We start from the raw sequence: 20,782 nt of genomic DNA, 5'->3' as shown, positions 1-20,782 counted from the left end.
AGGTTAGAGTCGGACGGTCTGTTGTTTGAATCCGACCTCTGCATATCGACTTCCGTGTAGGCTTGGGCAATCTGGCAGTATCTCAGCCCTCATGCTTCATTCGGGTGGCATGGCAGCTAGGCATTGAAAGGATCTTGCGGCCGAGCGATTTTTTATATGGCAAATTTGACTTTTTAACTTTCCACTTTCAGGATTCCTAAAGACGCTGTGGTAATCAAGCGTTCATCTAACCTGGACAGATCCGTTTTTGGTTCCATGGCTTCGAGCTTACTCCTTTACGTGTGGAAACCGTGATTATGGAGCCAGGTTGTTCGTTTGAAAGAAAACCACTCAAGCAGTCTAGGTTGGACGAAACCTTCATAGCTGGTAAGATGTTCAAACCTGATCCTACCATTGGAGCTCTGCCTGAACCTTCTTCCAATATCACTCCTGCACTGTCAGAAAGTTTGGTTGGCAACAGGTTTGAAAAACAATTCTCATTTATCCACATCTCTTGTTTCCAGCATTACCTGCTCTCCCAGTAACGATCCATCCTCTGTACTTGCTGTTGAACGGATAGCCCCCACGATCACGTCACCCCAGTCTCCAGGTCAAGAAAGTAGCTGCCTTCGTGTAGATTCTGTGGTTCCTTCCGGTGGAAGCCTTACACTGTCAGAAAATCTTCCAGAAACACAAGTGTGGATGGTAGATTTCTTTCGGTTTTTCATTGTGCACCTAGGGTGAAGCACTTGTGCTGCTAAAATCGCCATCATATCCGCTCCCAACGCTGTGCTCTAGAACAGGCCACCGAATTTTTTTCACGGTATGGCGTATTCCGGTTTTGTAATCATGGTTTAGTGTTCTGGGAGTGAATTTAACCCACGGGTCCCCTATCCTAGTTCTTACACAGACAATTGGTCAGAACGGTTTGTCCGTATGCCTTGCTCCCCAGCAAGCCTTTATCCGATCATGGAGGTGTGAAACTTCACATACCTAATATTTGTAGAACGGGAAAAAGGATTTGGTTGTCAGATGGACTCTCATCGAGAGGAAACTTCGGGAGCCCATTAATTCTTTCCAGCAGCTACAGGTATGCTGTTATGTTTCACTCGCTATCGTTGGTTTCCTTGGTGTTCGATTAGCAATACAAATAATTAAGGAAACCTCGAAATTTTTACTGTTAGCTTCATTGACCTTTTACAGTCTTTATACTTGGCTTTTGGTTTCAATCTCATGCTTACGCCAGCTCATTGTGCAATGAGCAACCTGTTGTACATTTGTACGGAGTGGTGCTCAGATGAGGAACACTTCAATCGAAAATTTGAGACTATATCTGCTCGGCCGGTCCCAGTCGGGCGAAACCTTTCATGGAGTCGACAAATATCGATCCAGTTTCCACTGCCTCAGTGCACATTTTAGACACTGGTTGGCCTTTGTATCCATTCCCTATATTCTGCTCGATATCATACCAATGAGCTATACTTCCATCATGTTATCCTTAACAACCTTAGAATGCTTAATAAAAAGATTCCCGTCTCTTGGATTGATTATGAAAGGTAGAAGGCAGAAGTGAAGATCAATCTTCGAGACGTCGGATTGACGGTGTCAATCCCTCTCGCTGTTTTTTTCTACCGACCAATCCGTAATCGTGACACATTGCTCAAATGATTCAGTTTCATTGAAACCTATTGTTGCCCCGTGTGGAGATGCCATATAATCCCTTCGTTTTTTCTAGGATGCCATTCTTTCCTACAACGAACGGTTTAAATCGGCCTGGAATTTCAGCATTCTTCGTGATGTTGTTGAAAACGATGTTCCAGATGGCAGCTTGGGAGGGTTTTTCAGAGGTTCTCTCCCTGCTATGTGTGCCTTGGCACTCAATTTACCTATCTACCTCACTCAGGTAAGAAGTGTTCATGGTTTTCTCGAGTGTTCAGGTCTTCATTCACCATCTTTCCTAATCGGAGCACCTAACTAGCAATACGTATTCGCTCTAATTACCGTCGATTTTTTTGCAGACAGATCCACTTCTCAAATTTCGTTTTCCTGGTGTACACTCTGTATCCACCAGACCTTGCAGCTAGGAGCTGAACTGAGAGACCCACTCTAATCGCAGAAAGCAACATTATTGTTGACACTAATGCCCCGCCACCGAACAACCGCATATTGGATATTTTAACAATGTCTACAGTAGAAACAAGAAAAGAGTAGACTGGGAGAGAACCTTGTGTTATCTTACCACTACCATTCTTAGGTACCTTCTCCCCAAAGGGCTCGCCCAGAAAATTTGAATGTCATGAATGGCAATCGACCGCATGAACACCATTCTTGTTATTTAACGGGTTCCGTGGTGTCTGTGGTATCTACTTACAAATTTGTATGTGAAACGACAACCGGGCTGTATTCGGATATAACGTCCTACCGTCGAATTTAAGGTGACCATCGGATCGTTGGGTTTCAATGCCATCATACTGTTCATTGGGATTCACACATCCATACTAGTGAGGTCAACCAAGCTCCAACTGTGTCCTTAACGTTTCCCAACGAGAAACGGTATCTCACACACATCGAGTGGTGAACCCCAAATTTTATTTACTTTTCGTCATTTACCCCATCGCTCTCTTGAATTTCGGCTGAGAAATGGTCTTGCACTTGAAGTCAACCTATGTTAAAAGACCAGAAGCACTGTTTCGTGCATTTTGGGTGTTATCACCTGTGCGTATCTCATGATTCCTCAGAGGAATCCGAATCCAGGTTCAGTAGTTTTCTGTTCATCAGCTATAAACCATTTATGGAGACTACGTTCCTTCCAGCCGCTACAGCTTCAGTCGCTAGGACTTGTGAGAGCACGAGAGATAAAGCCAGTCACTGGAGGCTATGACATAATTGCGCTTCGAAGACTCAGGTGGTCAAACACAGCTTTCGTTTGTCTCCTTTGCACATAGACCACGTTTCTGTTCCATAATATATTATGCGTCGCGAGATGGCCCAAGTGGTTAGAGCGCTAATTTAGTGACGAGAAGGTCCGTGGTTCGAACCCGACCTCTGCCTCTCGACTTCCTCTGTCTAGGCTTGAGTAATGTGGCAATATATTAGCTGTCGTACTTCTCCCCGTCGTTCCCTCCGGGAACCTATACAACTACCCAGGTAAATAGATGTATTTAGCACTTCGATTAACTGATCTGAATGCACAAGATTTGGGTTTGATCTCAGCCAGTCTTGTTCCAGGAGTTAACACTTCTCGAGTGTGAAATTCAAAGTAAATTATATGGCAGGATCACTTGGGTCGCCTTTAAACGTCTGCGTATTCAGTGTATGTGAGCGTACGCCCCGAAAGCATTTCAACCCTCGAGGGTTTCTAGGCATACAGAGTAGTTTCAAGGAACACGTCAACAAAAAGTTTAAAAGGAACGCTAAAAGCAGGCTGCCTTGTCTTACAATACTGGTCGTGGTGAACTCGAGGAAAAGCTTATACCCGCACGCGACCACAAAATTTCGCGTACAGTGCTCCAATAAGGGATACAAACTTGGCAGAGACACCGTTAATCGCCAGGCACCGCCAAAGTTTCTGATTTGCAGAATCGAAAGCAGCCTTCAGGTCGATGAAAACGGCCGTCGCTGGGCGTTTGAAATAGTGACGCTGTTTGGGAGCCCGTCTCCAGATGGTCGACGCACCTTCGATCTGAAAAAACCAGCCTGGTCTTCACGAATCTGTCCTTCCTGGCAATGAATCAACCTGCGCAAAATATCCCTAGAGCCCTTTGAATACCATAGGTACCAGGATAATGCCTCGAGGATTTTCACGTGACATTCTCATGTCCTTTTCTGACGATTGGGATCACAGTCGAAACATTCCCTTCCACTGATATTCTTTTCTCTAAGTCTTCCGCAATAGGATGGCCAGACTGCTTCTCAGGGCTTCACTACCTTTGGAAAATGTATAGTGCAAACCATCTGGGTCGGATGATCTGTCGTGTTAGAGGAATAATATATAACGCCGAATTTCTGTGGTGTCTGGTCTAGTTTGGTTCTTCCAAAGTTTTGTTGAAGGGTTGGTTTAAATTGTTCAGCCCGTCGCCTAAACCGACCGTCCCATCTTTGCAAATTGCTCCCCTGATACCCATATTCTTTAGGCTGGTTGATCGAACTAGCTTAGATATGCTCCAGCTGTTGCCCGCTGTGATAGTCTTCTCTACCTCCTGGGCCTTTGCAACCGACCAGCTTTTTGTCATTCTTTAAACTTTTGATTACGTGGCATTTGAGGGATCTGCGTATGTTACCGTGTCCACTACTTTCTGCTATCGCTTTTTTAGCAGCAGTTATATTTGAGGATCTCGACGGTATCTAGCGTTCATGTGGTCGAGTCGGATGGCATGGACAGGCAGTCCTGAAAGCTGAGAGCATAACTTCTTTTACTCTCGCATTCATCTTCCAGCCAATCTTATTCATCAACTGGACTGCGTGTCTAGTTGCTTTCTAACCAGACCACCTTGATAGTTCTGAACTACTAAAGTTCGTTTAATTCGGTTAGCTCAACTGTTTTCTTTCAGCATGCTTAATCCTAGGAGAGGGTGGACTGATAAGCGAGCCCACACAATGGGGTGATGTGAGTCACGTTGCGTAGCCTAGAAGAATGGCAGTCTTCGAACTTCCAGCTAGTAGTTGACCACTGCACCAATCGGTGACGTGTCCGATCAGTTTTGATCGATTCCACCCATTCGATGTACATTTGGTTTTTGTCGTCTAGCTGTGAAATTCACCCATCACTTATCGGGTGGCTCGCTAAAACTTACCTATAGCTCAGCCTTTGGTAGCAAGTCCATGTGAATACAGCTTTATTTTATACGATTTTCGTGTTTTTGATCCGTGTCCTCATGAAAGACCCTATCTGCGCTTTCACCAGAAGTTCCTTCTTCTAACCTAGCCTGTTTTGACCTGTTCGTTTCAGCCAATCCCCTTGATGCGCAGTGGTTGTGAGATGTCCTTTACGTTCTCACAGCTTCAGATTGCTAGCCTTCTAGCAAATGCCTTCTTCTGCACGTTTCCTCGACGAAATAGTCGCGGACGCAATGCTGAATTCGCCCGTTTCCCATTCATTAACTTTTCTCGTTTATTTTCCGGTCCACAGAATAGATATTCACTATCCAGAGAGTAAGTGATCAGTAAGCAGCGATCGGTTTATTCACACGTTCGTGTACGAATTAGTAGTAGTGAAATGTTCGACCTGCACTGTCCACTTGAATTATTCTCAGTGACGTTTATGTCATCCGTATTCCGTTTCTGAGCCTTACCGCAGCCTTTGCATCAGTACTGTCACCTCTGTAGAAGATAAATAACAGTTTAAAATACGGACTACAGACCATGTATTTTTGATCGCAATATCTCGGTCGTCGGCTTCTGCACCCAAATAGGTGCCTCAGTTCAGCGTTTGTATTTTTCGGCTTTTTCCATCTGCCCACTAACTCCACCACAAATTCTTGCCAAGTTATCGTATGCTGTTTATCAGTTATCAGTACTCCAAAACATTTGAATATGCTTGTTTTGAATCCACCGACTGGCAGCACCAGTTGATATTCAAACAACTTGGAAAAAGCATGGAACTGATCGAAACGTCGTTTCGTAAAAACTTGTGTGGCAGCCGGCTACGTATCGCTTTGATACCAATGAATGGTAGATTGTGAATCAATCGGCAGACTAAAGAGGTGTGAGATACCGACCAAACGTGTCCTCAGCCAGCGTGGGTGAGTAAGTTATAGGACCGATGTGCTAGGGGACGACCTTACGCGCATGTGGCGGGGGTTTTCAGATGCAAAACAATTTAGCTGAAAATTCTCACGGCCTTTCGTTCACAACTTTTTCATTGGTGTTTGTGGGCGAGTTAGTGTTAGAACGATTGGACTAGGGGGAATAAATGAGTTTTGGTCGTGTTAGGCCTCGTACTGTAGAAGCACACCACAAAACTCCATTCGTCAACTTGCTTAATATAAAAGCCTTCTTCGCACGCCTGATTACTGTGCACCCCCTATTCTATTTACTCTGAGATTCTCGGTTATTTCTGCCGTTTCGTAACGTCCATCTACGTCTATGTCTTCTGTCCATTGCATACGACGCCGTTGAGCTGTCAGACAACCAATGAAACTCTTGTATTTAGTTGCCTATTCTGAATAGTTGACCGGCTTTTTTCTACACTCGGCTCATTGTTTTCATCGCCCAAACTCTCGATTACGTCTTCATCTCGCACTGGAAATGTATTGAAATATTGGCAGTTCGGGTGCAACCCAGCTGCCAAGCTCGCTGAGCAGATCAACGACCACCTTTATCTTTCGCTGTCTGTCTTCATGTAATATAGCTAGCCGAAGTAGGGTATACTCACGACCTTTAAATTATTATCAAATCCCGGTGTTTGTCAGTATTGACACTTTAGCGTTATAACACCGACATATGACATTCGCACGCATAACCGTTTCGTTTGTCCTCAAGTCAACTTGATTTACCCCGAAAGAATACTCGGTAGTGCTGTAGTTCATCCTGTTATACCTCACCCCATACCTAGCGTCATTTGCGGATAGAATGCGAATTTGCTGACTGGAAGGTCCGTTGTTTGCATCCGACCTCTGCGTGCCGACTTCTCCTATTTAGGCTTGGGCAACCTGATTGTATCCCAACCCTCGTGCTTTCTTCGTGTGGCATGGCAACTAGGCACTGAAAGGAGGTTACAGCTAAACGACTATCTTATCTCATTTTTATATCACGTATCAACTCTAATAATACACATTTTAGACACAGCCAACGTGAGAAAATCCGATGCCTACTTCATTATTTCCATCGTGTAACTCAGACTGTACCCACTGGTACGGTTACCTACACACGACGGTGTCTCGGTAACTTGGTCCCGGATTGGTCGAAGAGCACCAGGACGTTTGATCAGCTGCGGATACATATCAACTCTGAGAGCACGATCGAAGAAGCTGGTGTGAACACGCTACAGGTTCGATGTTCTTGAACTGTCTTGTCTAAAGCGGACTCTGTGTCATCCTGTTTATTTCGAATTACTGGCCAATGGTGTGGTAGTTTCTTTAAGGCCATTCCGGTCTTGTCAGATTCGCGGTTGTATTTCAGAAAGACTAACAAGCCCCATCCTGCAACCGGTGCATACATTTATGTAGTTTTAGTGGGTATGAAGTCGTCATATGGAGGATCGTTTCGTAGCAGTACTATCGCACCGGTTTGCTCTTTGCTAAGGAGCCAGAGTTGCTGCTTTTCGCGAATCGCTTATCATGTCTTAGTCTTATAGCATTAGTGGCACTGCCTTTGCAGCCTTTATCTGGGTCGATCTAACCGACGTTGTCACAATTGCACTAGTGCTGCATTAGTTCCAGTGTTCCACTCGGAGCAGAAAAGGTGAAGCGTGATGCTGATCGATCCCGAAAATTTATGCTACCCATATCTTCAGACGCTGTTTGCTCTGATCACTCCAAATCGCTGAATTTATAAGCTAAACTTTACTGTTGTGTGCTATTTTCTTGGGTCAGCTCTACTTGATAGCTCAATAGAATAAACCAACCACTTATCTGAACATGAGTGTGAACTGGACATTTGGACAGGATTCACTGTTAGTGGAGGAACTATTCATATTCTTTAGATCATGCCGATGCTGAAAATCACTGTCAGTTGATGCCGTGCTGTACTTGTCCAATAAAAAGCCCCGTCCATTTACAATAGTCATATACACTGACAGTTACAGAGGATAAAAGGTACATCATAGAGTTCGTTGTCGCTTTCACAGAATGTCTGTGCAGTTCACCGGGCCGACGGAAATTGCGGTATTACTGTTCCTCTTTCGAGTATGCAATCACGATATTTCTAACAATCCTTTTTCCTTCACTGATTCCAGGTGGATTTTGCCAACAAGTTTTTGGGTGGCGGTGTGCTCAGTTCTGGCTGTGTTCAAGAAGAAATAATGTTCGTTCTCCGCCCAGAATTGCTGGCCAGTTGTTTGTTCGTCGAGTGCTTGGGTGATGACGAGGCGGTACTGATTGAAGGTGCGGAAACCTATTCACGATCCTCGGGTTATGCTGATACTTTCAAATGGACTGGAGATTTTACCGAATCACAGTCGGGCATGGAACGGTGCGTAGTCCTCTACTTACTCATTTATCTCACTATCGCGCTTCTACGTGTTTGCGTTTTCAATCCGTTTTCGACCTCGGTCTTGACAAGTCGTAACTTTCGGTCATCAGATGAGCTGTTCTGTTCCAAAATGGTGATGGGGATTGTTTCGAATCGAACAATAACCAGAAGCGAACAAATCTATTTTCACATTTCAGTACAGTGTACGTATATGCTTCCAGTCGAATCCGACAGCTTGTGATGCATCTACATGATGTCCCAACTGTTTTGTCGTAAACCCCGAGAGGTGCTTATTGACACATCTTGTTGTAGCTGGTTTGCGGTTTTTGCAACAATGTTTTCGTTTTGTGGGTATGGTGCACTTTTTTTCATCTCCGTCTCGCATGCTTGAACTAACTGACCGATTTGCCGTAACTTTGTAGGGTTTACAGCAGCCTTCATCCTGGCTGTAGTTCGTGAGTTGTGGATTTATGTTGGCTGGCCACGAAAGGTTCTTCCTTCACATATGAAACACTGAAATGAGCATGTTTTGGCACTGTCTTTTTCTTGTGAATTCTTCGTGCTCTAGAAAAACCTTCCAGTAGTTGTCAGGAAGCTCTGTAACCACTGAATACCACTCAGGCAGAAATATAGTGTGCACAGTAGGAGTGGTTGAGTTTCATCGGTATTCTCGGTATTCACATGTGACTTGCTCAGTAAAGCGGAATGGACCGAGTTCTAGGCGCACATAACAGCTTATGGCGTGATGAATTGTTTTGAGCTTATGTTCGAGCGCACTTCGAATGAGTTGTTGACGGTAGGGTGCTTTTGCTAATGTTTGTTTTTCACTAAAGTGGATTAGTGTTCTGTACCATATCAAAGCAAGACGACAATCGGAACACCATGGCCGCATGTTAAGTGTTATTATCTATTGCGAAATAAGGAGCATATCATTAAGCAACAGTGAGGAATTAAAGTGCCCAGAGAAGGATGATTTATACAGGAACGTGGTTGTTCCCGTAACCAGAAGGTAAGTTTTATGGTTGATTTATCCGACCTGAAGAACAACATGAGTGATCCTGTATAGCCCAGATACTTTTCACAGAATACTCATTGAACCGCTGCGGTAATTTCTTTTGGTTTCTTATATGGTCTTGGAACGAAAATATTATCTTCCCAGGTCTGTTCCGTTCCGGCTTGGTTGTGGAAGGAACTTCCGAGTCAACACCAGTTTCAATGCTCCCATGTAGTGAGAGTGGAGTTAAAGGAAATGACAGCCGCACCTTGTTAGACAGGTGATCTTTCTGGTTATCTTGAACAAGGGTATTCCCTCAAATGCGGTTTTAAGGAGAACCCTCATCGTCATTTCACACTAACCATTTCACGTGGCTGGGGACCCCGTTTTGAAGAGTATGGTTCCACTCTGAACAGTTTTAGCTGTACCATAGTTTTGATCTTCGACAGAACCACTCGGACACAAACGCTACTGACCCGAGGCGAAAGAATGTAACGAACACACGCTTTCGGGAATGCCCCATTAGGCGAAGGCTTATATAACATATATCTCCCACACCTTAGCAAATGCAGCCACCATGTTCAGGTTTCAGTAGCGCTTCATTCGATCTACGAAGTGTGTAGTAGCCAATTATGAACCGCCAGGGTCTTTGTGACTGTTGAGGGAGTCACACACATCTTGTTCTCGTATTCGGTGCTCAGAGATGCTGCAATAGTCCTGGTCAGCCGCCAGCATGTTTCTTTACTGCTGTGTTTTTCAGCTACGCACTTTACAGTTTATCTCTGATCCTTAGTGTCCCATTTAGTCGATAAGCTAAATTACACAAGGTGGCAACGAAATGAATAGTTGGAGTTGAACTAACACCGCCGACCTCCCTCCCGCTCGACGGGTGCTGAAGAGTACGTTGCTCATCATCACACTTAGTTTTCATATGGGGTTCGTCATGCATCTGTTTGAAAAATCAATAAGCGAGGACCACCAGTACCACAAGTGAGCCCCTAACACACCGAGCCAGACGTTGAATTAGCCTATCTGCTTAAAGTGATTGGCATAAGCTGATATGGATTGTGCCATGTAGAGCCTGTCCGTCAGGTAGCTATCTTGTACGCGGGATATCGGCGATTCGAAGACATCTGTTCTTTTTCCCCCTCGCTTTCTACGTATTTTGTCTTCCTAACAATAATACACCAAATGACCTTCTATTCCATACCATCTCACTATTTCGCATAGCATTTATACGTGCGCTGTTTCTCCTTCCAGAGATGAATGGTGTCGATGGAAGACCACTGTAGTGGCCATAGATGCTACATATTTTTCTTCCCCTAAAGCCCAGTTCACACCCGAAATGATTCAGCGCGAACTCAATAAGGTGAGTAATGGTAGCTTCCTAGTTTTATCCACTTGCGTTTCGCGGGTTTTCAATGTGACATTGGTTTCATTTTTCAGGCTTACTGTGGATTCACGGATGACCTTGCCCCTGGACGTAAACTCCCACCGGTAGTGGCCACTGGCAACTGGGGTTGTGGTGCTTTCCGGGGAAACGTCGACTTAAAAGGTAGGCAATCTCAGCAGATCTCGAATGCTTTTCACGAGACCGTAGTCGTGCTTTACGCCCGTCTGGGTGCTTTAGGTATCTTGTTGCACGCCTAGGTTTGTCCATTTGTCCAGTTTTGGGTTTCTAAATGTTGGATTCGATTTCGCTGGTATGATTGATTTTCAGCTCATTCACAAATGAAGTATTTTTTGAACAGCTCCTAGCATTAAGCATGTTGAATTCACGGGAATCCCGCTCCATGCAAACAGTAAGAAACGATCTGTGAGTTGTTTAGATACCTCTGTCTGCATTTACAACGTGCAACGTGAGATCACCTAGTACCAGATGCACCCCAATACAATTGAAAGAGCCCAATGAAACTGAGCTTTTTGCGGTTCAGCCGCATCGTGTTTTTCGAATTCCAAAAAGGACGTCTCTTGTAGCATTGTTTTACTTCGTCCTATTCTAATGTATCAAATTATTGTCCCCACTCAGCGTGATCGATCAGTTTTTGATTCCTTCGCTGAACTTGGCAGTCCGCACCGGTCGAGGAGACCACGTCAGTACGCGGTTGGGTGGATGTGGTTGATCTTTTCAGTATGGTTAAGAAAGGTCCATCTCACAAAGGTCCGTACACAGATACAAGTCCAAATATTGCTGACTACCATCTTCGTGCAATTGTGTATGGAACGTCGTACGTAAGGTAAACTGTTTGGACGAATGTGGTTTAAACGGTCTTTCCGTGCATGTCAAGTTATCCTGGGTTGACCGATCAATAGCTGAAGTGGTTCATGTAACAGTTGGGCGATCAGAAATTGTACGACGCGTTTTAAACTTGCCGCTACTCGTTGTTGTCCGATGGACTCTTCGGAGCTGTCTTATCATCTCTAGCCACCATCCTTTCACAAAGAGTGAATGAAAGGATGAATTTACACATACTCAAAGTAGTCAAAAGATTGCCTAGTTGAACGCTCTAAAATGTTTGTGCCGCATAAACTTTTCTTTGTTGAAGACGCTGTAATTTGTTGAGTAATTCAAATTCACTGAATTAAATGTTTCGGATTGAGGCCTGTTCTCTTGTCGGGCTATCTATAGCGTTACCCTTTCAGACCTGTGTTAGACGAAATTACATCTGCTGGTCTTTCGCATCTTCCAATCTGGAGGTTATGGTTCCACATTACCAGGAATGCTATCTTTGACCGATGCTAGATGATGGCGCGTGCTTATTGCTATTTCCGCTGGACACACTCTTAGCCATTATGTATTCTTGTGCTTTTCGTGTTGTTGCTACATACTACTCGAATCTACCCCTTTAACCCATTGCAATAAGCTGTCTTTTAACGTGAAACACTCATTCACGGAACCACACAATCTTTTCCCCACTGAATACAGCAATCTTTCAGTGGGAGAGTTGCCAATGGGCAGTAACCTCTCAGGAGGAAGTGATCTTAGTACATATGGGAATGTTTTCAACATAGGCCTTCTCCAATAGACAAAAACCCGCAGAGCACCATGAAATGTTCCAAACATGGTACGCTTTCTGAATAATCTTCTAGACATACATGATCCCAATATCAGTTCAGTGGTAGGCCACTAGGTAATATCCACAACTGTTTAAACAAAACTGCGACTAACCAGCTAATCAGCGGCTGGTCCATGCAGATTAACTTGGGAAATGAAATTAACATCATTGTTGTCATACTGTCACACGGTTAATTCTACTCAGTCTGGGGATCGGCCGAAACGCTGGGTGGAGCGTGACCTGGGCGTGACCTTTTACATGGATGAGTGGAAAGTTATTTCAGCGCTTTCCTTCCCCAACTCTTACACTGAATTTTCCGTTTAACTGCCTGTCCACTACGTGACTGGGTTCTTTAGACGGATGTTAGCCTGTACGCCTGGTGAAAAGTAAACTTTTCACTTAGTACCCTCATTGCATGTACCCAAAGGGATGCTTAGCTGTGAGACAGTCGACTGGCCAAATGTGCTTCTGTGTGTGAAGAAGCAATCCATCGGCTGTCTACACCTCTGGCCTGTAGAGATGAGAGAGTTTTGCTGTCAGAGCTCGTGAGCGAGGCACCTTCGACACTTTGACTCAGTTGGTGCAAAGTGTTTTCCTTATCCAGCTCTCGTAACGCTCACCTGAGTCAACCAAGCAGGCTACTGGAGTTCATATGGTCCAGTAAGGTTAGCGACTCGGCTGAGTGAAACTGGACAAAATAATATATTGCTCAGCTGCCGGGTTTTAGCCTTCGCTCAGTTTTGGCCTGTGGTCCGGAAAAAGATATCTGTAAGCACCATAGCTAGATTTTGTAGCTTCCCGATAGAAGCTGTTGATGTGGAAACCGGGGGCAGCTGATCATGATCGGTTTACAAATTGCACACTCTAAGCTGTTCCGTCACCCTGACTTCACAGATACCATCGCAACCCTGGTCCAACTATTCGCTGAGTCGAGTTACTTGTGTGATTTTCACTGTTAGTGTGTCAACATTACCAAGCTGGATGCCGGAGAGATCACACGCTGGTGTGGTCAACAGGGAATGTGAGCGCTTCATGATCAACAGAGTTACTGAGTATCGGTTGAAGTATTTCATCATCCTGGTTGGTCTTCAGTCGCCTGACCTTCGATGGAGATCTTTGGACCTGGCTACTGGACTGAATTGAACAGGACCCGGAGTTGATCCTGCAGAAACTTAAGGTCGATACTAACACCTGATCTATATCGGTTCCGACGCTGCAACGTGTGGACAGTCTGGGGCGCATCACTCTGACGTAGTCCGCAAAATGACCACCGAAAGTTAATCAACTCCCCAAAAAGACCATAAAGAAGTCACCACAGCCTGTCGATTTCATGACGATCAGCCACTGAACCCACCGCAATCACAAGTGCGGCAGGTACCAATGAACGATACCGTAGATCGTGAAAATACTGGTCTGACAAAAAAATGCACCCAGAAGCTTTAGCCACCACATTCAGGGTAAAGTCTACCAGTCGAAGAAAATCTGTCATAGTGATTATTATAAGTATACCAGTTCCTATCCAGTTTGATACAAGTTCCACAGATGAGAAGCTGTTTCCATTAGTCGGTGGTGAAAGTGCGATCTCAAAGTTCTCCGGGAACCCTGTGGATCTCGAATCCAAAATCTTGCATTACCAGTAACCTCTAGCTGACTTAAAGGCGAAAGCACCCAACAAGCTTCCAAACACTGGCGAGTAATCTTACTGCTGGACAACTAGAGTGCCCATAATGGCACTAGTATGGCATGTAGACCCAATTTTCATGCCTCCCAACACAACAGGGCAACTGTATCTGTTGGAATCTGTAATTACAAAGACCGTGAAAATTTATCACTTAGTGAATTTCTTGAGATACTTTATGAATTTGTACAGTAATTGTGAAACTATTGGAAAGGTTAGATTACTTCATTTTCAGCAACATAAGTTTCGACTTGTAATGCAGTCAAGTGACTGCACTTAGTTGAGGGTTTTGGATTCGATGACTAAGTCATGTTTCCGAAATTTGGGTTGGGCCATTACCTTACGCAGAAAATACTACTCAAGTGGATGAAGGCCTCTTTCAGAAAGATTAACTTCGAAGGACATTGCTGAGCGGTATCATCCATACTGTTTTGAGTATTAACTATTGCTTCAGAAACTGAAGATTTTGCCAAGCTTACAAACTAGGAAGATCGTGACTCAAACCATCTACGAAATTTCATTTCGCCTACAACAACCAAAGGTTTGAAGTGGCTGAAGAATATCGGGAATCACGTAATCACCTCCAGACATCCAGATGCATTGGGACAGGTGACCCAGATGCTTCATATGTTTAAGTTTATTGAAAAAGACAAAGAGTTCAGGCAGAATTTTAAATCTATATTGTAAGAGTGCCAGTGATTTTGTTCATCTTAGTTTCGATGTCACATCAAGCACCATTTTTTTACGTGAAATCTAATAGAGTAAGTCGTCGGTGTACGTCCGCTTGTGCAGGATTCGAGGTTTTGATCTGCTCTTCCAGGACCTGACCTTGCAGGTCACCTGATTGGTTTGAACCGTATCGAAACTTTGGAGATACGAACAATCCAGTTACACGTCAAACGATGACTAATATGAATCATTGGGCTGCCGACTGTCTGCAACATGATTCAGACATATTCGACGACTTCTTTAATTAATTATATTAGGAGAAAACAAGACATGTGGGCCATTCAGCTGGATTTTAGAGTGGCACCTTTGCAGTCTTGCTTAGTTTATGTGCGTTAGCGAGATGGCTGGTGGAGCTGTTGCAGGTGCATAAGTAGAGATGTTGCCTCATCACTGGACGAAGGTGGCCGGTCTTGGAAAATCTATCCGCCGTGAAGTAGCGGGACTCGTTACAACTGTCACATTTAAACTGTACTCACCATGCGCACATTTTTAGGTTCACGTTTTAACCTGAACATGGGCGGTCAAATCGTGATAGATCCATCTGATGATTCTTAATCAGAACGGAAAGCGTAGTTGGTTGCTTTTTGAGGATCAACCACTTCTGTCTGCAATCTTCCAAGTCTGTGGCGACGCGTCGAATTCGTTAGGGATCCAAATACCGATAAAAAGTTCGACTAGTCGTCTAACTCCTGATCCTTACAGGAGACCTGATCATTGGCAAAAGACGGAATTAAATTTCTGCAGATGATGATCGCACTGCAACCATGGTCGTTACCCGGAAAGCAATTCATTACGTTTTTTGCTCCGTCTGGGACCAAGTGAATGAAACGGAATCCTGATGTCTGATCTTAGGGTTCAATGTGTTCTCGTGTAAAAACCCCAAGGACAATTATCAAATCCTCCGTGAGCATCGTGAAGAGCTGTGAATAGTTACCGGACTATTCATCGGTATTTAGATTGCGACACTTGTGGTAAATGAAAACTAGTTGTTGTTGGTAGTAGTACTCAACTAGTTTGTACTTTACTTGGTTAGTGAGGCTTTTTCAGAAAAACGAAGCTGGACTCTCAACTAGCTTTCAAGTTTATTGATTGTAGTGACCATGCAACGTATTGATTGATTTTACTCAGATAATTTCGTTTGTCCTAACTTGTTCGGCAATCCACAGTGATAGCCGTCCGTGTACGGAATCGGATACCACACTGTCTAACTCACCCTATAGTCGTTAATACTTTTTCCTTCTTTCAGCCCTCATCCAAATGATGGCATGTGTCCAGGCTGGTAAATCACTCGCCTACTTCACCTTTGGAGACAAAGCTTTGTTGGCAAAGTTATACGACATGTATATGTTCCTCTCTTCGAATTCAGTAACTGTCGGTGAGTTTTTAATCGACTTGATATGTTCATTTCGTTTCCTGCCCGTGAGTTGTCGACCATTTGCGCAGTCCACTTACAACCATTCACCACTTTGTGTTTATGAGTCAACTGATTTTTTTATCATACTACAAACAACACGAATATGTGGTGTCGCACCAGATCACACTTCAACGTGCTTAGATCGGCACCGTGATTTTACGGGGGTCGGGGTCATTTTAGGTCACATTTACCACAGGTTCATCGAATCGCTGAGTTGCTGAATGCCGTTTGTTACGTCCCCCTTATTGATCTTTTGCCCATTCTTGGCTAAGGTCCATCTTCGATCCGCCCATTAACGGAAAGACAGGTGTCGAAGACCACTGCTTCACGACTGATAAAGGGATTAAGAGTGAGGAGTCCAGTACCAACCAACCTCGGATGTTATGCACTTACACTGACGGTCTTTATTGAAAATGAAAGCAGGACTGCCTGTTAGTTCGGGTGGTAGTCGTTCCTTTCCTGAGCATAGACACAGAACTGAACTAATGTCTTATGCCGGTCGACCAACTTCCTCGAAGAGTTCTGTTTGCAGAACCACGCGAAGGGTTGGAAACGAACCAAGGGAAGTCAAACAACAACAGCTTGGCAGCGAAGTACAAAAGCCATTACCTGTGAACTCAGTTGCGCTGGTCATTGTCGTCTTCCTGGATGGGGACCCTAAGAAGAGCCACATCAACGATTAGAGGTATTGTCAGATATGGCCCAGTCACGCTCTCAATGGCGCCCGTGCATCCAAGCTATTGCCTTCAGTGCATAGCTCCCTTCCCAATACTCCACTTGCCAGTCCACTGACAGCTATGTATTTACGCACCGATTCATCAGCTCCCGCCTCCAATGCGCAGCTATTTACCTCACCTCCCCACATCACCGGTGGACGAAACTGCGGCAGCTACAACCACTGTACAACACTGTACACAAGTTCGCGGTTCCTAAAACCGATAATGATGATTGTGATTCTTGAGCCTAAAGAGGGCCACATTTACGCCATCCAGCAGTTTAACTCACTTGGATCACACCGACACGGTTCGGAACTTGCAGTTAGTCCACTGTACTAAAAACCAACCTACATTATCTGTATTTGAGTTCACCTCTGTAATAGTAATGTCACTCTTACCTCCCACCATTTGACTTATTTTAATTTAATGTGTACTGACCCTTGACGTACATAACTCACGGGTCCCCGCGCTTCTTTCTTTGATTCCTAACCATACGTTCTCCTATCTGTACCACAAGCACCAGTGTCTGTCACTCGTGTTTTGTCGTTTGCGCTGATTATAATCATTGACCTACTGAGCTGCAGCTCGCCCAAATTTTGCAGTTACACTTCGGCCTTTTTATCACAATGTTACGGGAACTCGTGAAATATAACTCCGCATTTGGGGAGATGGATTGCCCTAGAGAAACCTCTGAGTACAAACTCTTCATGCGAAAGAGGGCCAATAAGCTTGGGATTAAAAAATTGTCAGACCTGTCAGCGAGGCTCATAGTCAAGCGCATGTGAAAGCCAGTATACATAGGGTCAATCGTATTCGCATCACTCTCAATTGGCAAATCTCCCTCTAGTCCTAGAGCAACTATTCTGATTTATCCACACCCAAGGGAAGAATCGGTGGGCTTACCTCATCAGTGGTGCTTATCCGTGATTTAAGTCCAGAAGATCTGGCGCCTGAGACGAGCATGTTACCATTAGTCCACTTGCCAACGCTGAACGCACGTGCCTGAACAGATGAACGTGTTCACGCTTGGATGATTTGACTGATTTTACCAAAGCCTCGAACGGATGTCTGATGTGATGCGCATCACCACGGAATTGGTCACATCATCCCTCCTACGGTCCTGAACCAGTTTGAACCAATTCTTACCCAGTGATGTTCACGCTGTACCCGCTTTAAAAACTTCCTTGCAAACCTAGTGTTGCTGTTTCAAAAAGTGCCCTGGTTGGGTAAATATGTGTGCCCATGGTAATCGGATTCAACAGCCGAAAAGTTGACCACAACCGAACCACAACGTACTATCTACTGCAACAACAGCAAAATTACTCACTCCGTTCGCAGGTGCTATGGTGAGAAGTTGCATTGACAATTACAGTCAACACTGGTTTTCTCCCAATTCAATCAGTAGATCTCACTGCCGAAGGGTTCTGTTTCTGTCAAACTACAGTTAGCTAATGTTGGTATTCTGTTGGTCGAGCTTGGTGTCAAAAGAGCATATTGTAGCGTATTTTTTGGTTTCACGTATCGCCAATTTTTGAAGCGCTTCTTAATGAAGGCAATATTAAAGTTTATTTCGGATCGGGATTCACTGTGCACCCTCATACTCTTCTTCGCCTTAATGTGAACCAGCTTATCGTAGAATGAAGCCGGTGATAGGAATACTCCCACGGAAGAAACCGAATTTGGTTACTGTTCAGTTAGGTTACACCAATTTGAAAAGCAATGAGTGACTGTAGGTATTCAGACGGCACAAGGATATACAGTTGAAAACAGAGAAGTGTAACCTGCCTTCGTGCAAATGGTACAACGAAGCACGTACATTGAAGTCTGATTAAACTGGGTGGGTAAATTAAATCGTCCACCGATCGCCGCGAATTTCAGCTGTTGACTGTAATATGTCAGACAAAAGAACAGGAATAACTTTGCTTCTCCAGTTTCTGAGAAGCTTCCAAACGGGTTAATGCAGGTCAGTGCGTGTTTGAATATGCACCTATCAGTGCGCTGTTTATGATAACCATAATATAACGCGGAAGGTATATGCACTAATAACAGTTCTTACTATGGCAGGTAGTAGTTTACAGTTACTAGTTGCTGTATGATAAAATAAATACGGTGAGAACAATGGAATAAGTCAAAAATGACTTATCGTTTGTGGATAACTCGTGAGAGTTCCTGGCTGAAAGTCCTGATGGGGGGACGTGTTTTCTCCGCAGTGTAGCCGCTACATGTTTTCCGTAATTTTTCGTGGACTTGTGAAGCTCGGTTGACTTCCTCTCCTGTGCGCGCGAGTGTTTTTGGGCCTAGTTGCATGCCTATCTATTGTGTACAGTGTGAAGAAGGAGGTGTCCATTCGTGTTTGAAAACATGAATACAACTTAACCTGATGTGGTTGAAGTTCGTAAGCCTGGCGTGTGACGCAAACGGTAGCCGCGTAAACAAAAATGGATGGGAAATTGCAGTGTACATATCGACTAAGGTTGCGAGCGAGACAGGTTTTTTATGTGATTTTTTAGTTTGCGGAACTAAAGGGTCGCGTGATGTAGTAAGCACTGATGTGCTAGACAGATTAGGTGGAGTTGGTTAGGGGAACAGGAAAGTGACCGCTATACACCGTAATGTCGTAATGGTGTGCTTGAATCAGATGTTTTCTTTTGCTGTCTATCCTAGAGAACAGGGCTGCGTGCCTCAGAAGATTTTGCTTATGTTCCGTTAGCAATTACGTCCACTTGTAAGCCATTGTTAGGTATGCACAAACAGACTTTTAGTTCCACAAACAATCTTTTCATGCATTTAAAGACTTGTTCCCTTATGTGATTTCAGCCGAGTTGTGGAGTATTCTGTCGACTTTGGACAACACTCTTCGAGATAAACCGGATGGACTGTATGCATACATAAAGCAAAGGATCACTGTTTGGAGATCTAACTGAATTCACCACTTTTATGACAATGATCTTATTTTTGGATCAGTGCTCTAATATCATGTTTGTACTCCTTCTTCCTTTTTTTCTATCGTAATCAGGTGATATTTTTGTGGTATTCGTGCCATCATTTGTAATATGCAAGCAGGTAATGCAAGCGTGTAGGATGCCATAAGATTCCAGTCAACGCGAATGTCGTTTGCTAAGAGGTGCGTTGTCTTATCAAGTAGGACTATTAGCTAGGACACAATAGCGACAAGTATTCATCTGCTGGCTTGAGTCGTTTTTGAGTTTGCAGTGTAGGAATGTCCGAAGGCAAGTGCAGTTATGCTGGGCCGATCCGGTAACGAGCATGGTAGCTGATAGGCCCGTGCCAAATGTGTTGTAAATTGTCACGTGGCTCACACCCATACACGCTGAACTTCCCCGACTCGTTCCCATATCCAAACTGCCTTGAAGTCCTTGTCTCTGTGGTTTCCCACACAGTGTCTCTGCATTCTCTGATCTGCATCAACCCTAAACGCAGTTTTTAGCGCTCAGTTTTCTGTGTAGTCTGTATGTAGGAACTGAAATCGATACGAGCCTGCCAGCCTTCGCTTTTTTATTGATGAAACTATTTCTGGCTAGCGTCGGAACGCTTCTGATTGCTTGCGACAGGCTTCAAGGAGCTTCCTCAAATACTTGTTGCGGCTCAAGTTTAGTAGCGTTTGACACCAGAGAGTCGTTTACAGGAGGCAAACCAGGGCAGAAGTCACCAAATTGAGGAACTAAAGGCCTGCTTCTTAAATTTCGACCTCGGCCACCTAATCTTTTTGGCTTGGGGACCCTCCATTTTCACAACTGAAGATGAGAGGGAAATGTTTTCAGCAGTGTGGTGAAAATAGTATCCAATGGTGGGGCAGTCTAACTTATCGTAATGTGTTCCCGCACAGACCATGCTCCCCGTATGAACACTACTTCAGTCAACTATCCTCGTGGCCATACTGAACCATTTTCAACACGTTGGCATGCATTATGTAAATAAGGGCGTAAACGGGACGGTCGCTGCTTGTATTAGCAGTGTGACCAACATTTCCTACTCAAGCCTAAAAGCAGATATCCGTAGGCCTTGCAACAATGCACCCGTCTACTTCGATAACCCAACAAACTGCTATACATCGTTTCTTGTTGG

The 20,782-nt window shown here is 44.4% G+C and overlaps 1 protein-coding gene across 1 annotated transcript; it reads left to right on the top strand.

Moving 5' to 3' along the window:
* Nucleotides 1-229: 229 nt before the first annotated feature.
* Nucleotides 230-19,679, top strand: T265_09145 (hypothetical protein; the record flags this gene model as incomplete). Its single annotated transcript, XM_009175147.1, has 12 exons — nt 230-460; nt 504-684; nt 838-954; nt 986-1,069; nt 1,715-1,882; nt 4,928-5,130; nt 6,760-6,967; nt 7,874-8,109; nt 10,364-10,472; nt 10,550-10,658; nt 15,813-15,941; nt 19,514-19,679. 12 exons carry the CDS (start codon nt 297-299, stop codon nt 19,618-19,620), a joined length of 1,815 nt encoding a protein of 604 aa, XP_009173411.1.
* Nucleotides 19,680-20,782: the final 1,103 nt, after the last annotated feature.

The sequence above is a fragment of the Opisthorchis viverrini genome, assembly GCF_000715545.1.
Source record: "Opisthorchis viverrini unplaced genomic scaffold opera_v5_258, whole genome shotgun sequence".
In the NCBI taxonomy this organism is placed as follows: domain Eukaryota; kingdom Metazoa; phylum Platyhelminthes; class Trematoda; order Opisthorchiida; family Opisthorchiidae; genus Opisthorchis; species Opisthorchis viverrini.
Note: the sequence above shows the minus strand (reverse complement) of the source record. Positions and strands in the feature narration are given on the sequence as shown.